Source organism: Neodiprion lecontei, unplaced genomic scaffold (assembly GCF_021901455.1).
Source record: "Neodiprion lecontei isolate iyNeoLeco1 unplaced genomic scaffold, iyNeoLeco1.1 ptg000069l, whole genome shotgun sequence".
Taxonomy (NCBI): Eukaryota; Metazoa; Arthropoda; class Insecta; order Hymenoptera; family Diprionidae; genus Neodiprion; species Neodiprion lecontei.
The window spans coordinates 113,093-118,228 of record NW_025791837.1 but is presented as its reverse complement, the minus strand read 5'-3'; the positions used below and the strand labels follow the sequence as shown (position 1 = coordinate 118,228).

General features: G+C 35.2%; 1 protein-coding gene across 1 annotated transcript; it reads right to left on the bottom strand.

Moving 5' to 3' along the window:
* Positions 1 to 1,152: 1,152 nt before the first annotated feature.
* On the bottom strand, positions 1,153 to 2,019 carry LOC124295734. Its single transcript, XM_046746270.1, has one exon. The coding sequence runs from the start codon at positions 2,017 to 2,019 to the stop codon at positions 1,153 to 1,155; it is 867 nt and encodes a 288-aa protein (XP_046602226.1).
* Positions 2,020 to 5,136: the final 3,117 nt, after the last annotated feature.

The window sequence follows — 5,136 nt, the reverse complement described above, 5'->3', positions numbered from 1 at the left end:
GTTTAATGCCTTGCGCGTTGACTGCGTGACCGAGGAATTTTACTTCTGTTTGACCGAGACACGATTTCGCGGCGTTTATGACGAGTCCGTACCGTCGGAGGCGTTCGAACACGATGCGGAGATGTTCTCGGTGTTGTTGCGCGTCTCGCGAGGCGACGAAAATGTCGTCGATGTACACGAACACGAATGGGAGATCGCGGGTGACGTCGTCCATGAACCGTTGGAAGGTTTGCGCGGCGTTTCGAAGTCCGAATGTCATGAACGGGAATTCGAAGAGACCAAACGGAGTGATGATCGCGGTCTTCGGGACGTCTTCGGGCGCGACGGGTATTTGGTTGAATGCGCGCACGAGATCGATGACGGAAAATATTTGGCAACCGTGACAGTTCGCGCAAAAATCTTCCAGATAACGTACGGGGTAGCTATCGGGCGTCGTGCGAGCGTTGAGACGACGGTAGTCACCGCACGGGCGCCATTCGCCGGATTTCTTGGGCACGAGGTGGAGAGGAGACGACCAGGGGCTGTCGGAGCGGCGCGCGATGCCCAGCTTAATTAATCTCTCGAACTCCTCTTTCGCGATTTTCAAACGATCCGACGCGAGACGACGTGCTTTACTCGAGACTGGAGGTCCGTCCGTCGTTTTTATGTAATGATACGTGTTGTGTTTAACGTCACGGACGGCTCCGTCTGGTTTAACGATATCGGGGAACTCGGCGATTATTTTTTCGAATTGCGGCGAGTTGTCGCAAGAGATGACCTTGACCGAGGCGTGATCGATGTGCGCGATCGAGCCTAGCGATGTGAGCGTTGTCGTGGTGTCGATAAGGCGGCGGCCTTTTAAATCCACCGCAATCCCGAAGTGGCTCAAGAAATCTGCGCCGATTAAGGGACGCGTGACGTCTGCCACGACGAAACGCCATGACAGGTCTCTGCGTAAACTGAGGTCGAGTGTCATTGTGGTCCAGCCGAAGGTGTCAATAGGCGAACCGTTTGCGGCGCGTAATTGATAACCTGTCCTTGCTTTCCGCGCGGGGGCTCCTCCGGGGGGGATTACCGAGAGATCAGATCCCGTGTCCACCAAAAATTGCGTTCCAGTGGGTCTGTCTTTTACGAAAAGGCGGCTGGGTTCCGCGAGGGAATCGGTTTCAGCCATTAACGACTCCCGCTGGCGTTTCCCGGAAATTTACATCCCGCTGGGAAGCACTTCTTCGCGGAATTGCCGAATTTCTTGTGGTACCAACATATGTTCGATGTTGGTGAGAGTCCGCGTGTACTCGACTTGCTGCGTGAACGGCTACGCGAGCGTTCTTTTTTCTTGCTCATTTTGTTTTGATTGCGGCGGCCTTGGTTTGATAGCTGTTCGACTTGACGTGTGAGTGCGGCTATTTGAGCTTCGAGGCTTGATACCGCCGAAACATTATTGCCTTTGTTTACTTGCTCGTGTACGCGATCGGCTGTCTCGCTTAGCTCGGTGAGCGTTAATTTGTTTTGTGCCACGAGGCAAATTCTAATATTTTCGGGGAGATGTGATAGCCAGCGCGCTTTAAGAATTTCCTCGTCTATGTCAGGGACGAGGCTACGCAGATGGCGTAAATGCGCTGATGGTGTGCGGTCACCAAGGCTTTCGCGGTCGAGGAGCTGTAAAATTTTTGCTTCTCTCGATTGAGAAAAACGCGCGATCAATGCTATTTTTAGCGCTTGGTACGGAAGGGTTACCGGGGGCGTGACGATAAGATTTTCTACCTCCGCGGCGTAACGCGTTGGTATGTTCGATATCGTGTGGTAGTATCGGCCGATTTCCGTTACAATACCCTGCGTTCGAAATTGCGCTTCCTGTTGCGCGAACCAGAGCGCTGGTCGTTCGGGGCAAAATGGCGGCACCCTGAGCCTTACGGGGTTCGGCGTCAGGGCCGGCGGTTGATCACCCTGCATTTCGTTTAGCGTTGACTCTCCTTGGCTCGGTTCTTGGTCTTCTCCCGGTCCTGTTCCTGAGTCTTCCAGAGCGTCCTGGTATATCATTCGCGTGTGCTTCGCACTGCTGCACGAGAGGGGTTTCACTCACTGATTAAGCACTCAAGGTGTCTATGAATTCACTCACGCAGCACAACGTCTCTGGGTGCTCAGCCTTGCGCGAGCGGTGAGGAAAACACGCGGACACTCGTGAAAAGCAGCAATAAATTTTATGCGCGCACTACCACTTGGAGTCTCCGCCTTTGCGGTGGGAGCGAATAATAAGCGCGGCGAAAAGTTCTGGAGTCGATTTCTCAGCGCGCTAAGGGCACACTCGGCGTGGCGCGCGGGCGCGGGAAAAGAATCGCGAGAAACCGGCAGAAATATTCACGCGAGTGCAAAACGTTTCTATATCACGTCGGGGTCACCAATGTGGGATCTGGATTACTGGGATCCTACGTATTAGAGCGTGCGATGGGTGAAATATAAAAGGATGTTTATTAGGTTTTACAGGTGCGTGGATACGGAGATCCGGTTATAGCGCGGTTACAATAACGGTTCTCTAGCGTGTGTTGATTTTGACTATCCGCGAGGTGATGCGAAGGATCTTCGCTCTCGTTTTTGCCCGCTGGAGTGAGGAAAGCGCGCTGAGGATTATTTCCGAAATTGGGCGATAAACGCCGAGCATTGCCTCGCTCTAATACTAGACCGAGTGCGTGTATGTGGCAGGCGCAACATATATATATGTATATACGTATATATATATATATATATATACATATATATATACATATATATATATATATATATATATATATATATATATATATATGTATATATACATATATATATTTATATATATATATATATTTATATTATACATATATATATTTATGTATATATATATATGTATATATACATATATATGTGTATTTATATTTATATATATTCATATTGTACATTAATATAATAGAATATAAATGAAGGTAACAGAGGTAAATAATGTGATGAAATAAAAAATAACTGTGAATGGAAAAAATTATGAGAAAATAAAATAAAACGAAAAATAAGCGGATAATTGGGAATATTTAGGATTTTCCTATTATTATACATAATTTTGAAAAATTGGAATATTGTCGAAAAAAAATTTTTTTTTTCAATTTCCCTCTTTTTTGAAGTAAATTGAAAATTATAATATACATATATATGTTAATTTGTATATATATATAAATATATATATATATATGTATATATATACATATGTATGTATATATATATATACACATATTATTATATATATATGTATATACATATATGTATATATATATGGATATATATTTATATATATTTATATTATACATTAATATGATAGAATATAAAAAATGATTGTGGATGGAAAAAATTATGAAAAAATGAAATGAAATAAAAAATAACCGAACAATTAAAAATATTTAGGATTTTTTCAATAATTATACATAATTTCAAAAAATTGAAATATTGTGAAAAAAAATTTTTTTTTTTTCAATTTCCCTCTTTTTAAAAGTAAATCGAAAATTATAATTTCCATATATATATTATATATATATATATATATATATATATATATATATATATATATATATATATATATATATATATATTCATTCACATATATTTATATTATACATCCATATAATAGAATATAAATGGAGGTAGTTAAGGTAAATCATGTAATGAAATAAAAAATGATTATAAATGAAAGAAATTATGAAAAAATGAAATATAATAAAAAATGAGCGGATAATCAGAAATATTTAGGATTTTCCTAATAATTTTACATAATTTCAAAAAATCGAAATAATGTGAAAAAATTTTTTTTTTTCAATTTTTCTCTTCTTAAAAGTAAATTGAAAATTATAATATAAGCATATATATTTATATATATATATATACATATGTATATATTCATTCACATATATTTATCTTATACATTCATATAATAGAATATGAATGGAGGTAGTTAAGGTGAATCTTGTAACGGATTAAAAAATGATTATGAATGGAAGAAATTATGAAAAAATGGAATAGAATAAAAAATAAGCGGATAATCAGAAATATTCAGGATTTTCCTAATAATTATACATAATTTCAAAAAATCGAAATAATGTGAAAAATTTTTTTTTTTTAATTTTTCTTTTCTTGAAAGAAAATTGAAAATTGTAATATAAGTATATAAATTTATATATATATATATATATACATATACATATATTTATTCACATATATTTATATTACACATCCATATAATAGAATACAAATGAAGGTAATTGAGGTAAATCATGTGATAGAATAAGAAATAATTATGGATGAAAAAAATTATGAAAAAATGAAATGGAATAAAAAATAAGCGGATAATTAGAAATATTCAGGATTTTCCTAATAATTTTACATAACTTTGAAAAATTGAAATTATGAGAAAAAAAATTTTTTTTTTTAATTTTCCTCTTTTGAAAAGTAAATTGAAAATTATTATATACGTATATATATTTATATATATATATGTATATATATATATATTTATATATATTTATTTACATATATTCATATTTTACATCCATATAATAGAATATAAATGAAGGTAATTAAGGTGAATCATGTAATGAAATAAAAAATGATTATGAATGAAAGAAATTATGTAAAAATGAAATAGAATGAAAAATGAGCGGATAATTAGAAATATTTAGGATTTTCCTAATAATTATACATAATTTTAAGAAATTGAAATAATGAGAGAAAAATTTTTTTTGTTTCAATTTTCCTCTTTTTAAAAGTAAATCCGAAATTATAATATTAGTATATATATTTATATATATATATATATATGTATATACATATATTTATTTACATATATTTATATCATACATCCATATAATAGAATGTAAATGAAGGTAATTGAGGTAAATCATGTAATAAAATGAAAAATGATTATGAATGGAAGAAATTATAAAAAAATGAAATGGAATAAAAAATAAGCGGATGATTAGAAATATTTGGGATTTTCCTAATAATTATACATAATTTCAAAAAATTGAAATAATGTGAGAAAAATTTTTTTTTTTTCAATTTTCCTCTTATTGAAAGTAAATTGAAAATTATAATATACATATATATATTCATATACATATATACATATATTTTTGACATACA

Bases quoted from the DNA above. Each gene is read 5' to 3' on its own strand.
- LOC124295734 (XM_046746270.1), bottom strand. From the start codon at position 2,019: ATGATATACCAGGACGCTCTGGAAGACTCAGGAACAGGACCGGGAGAA.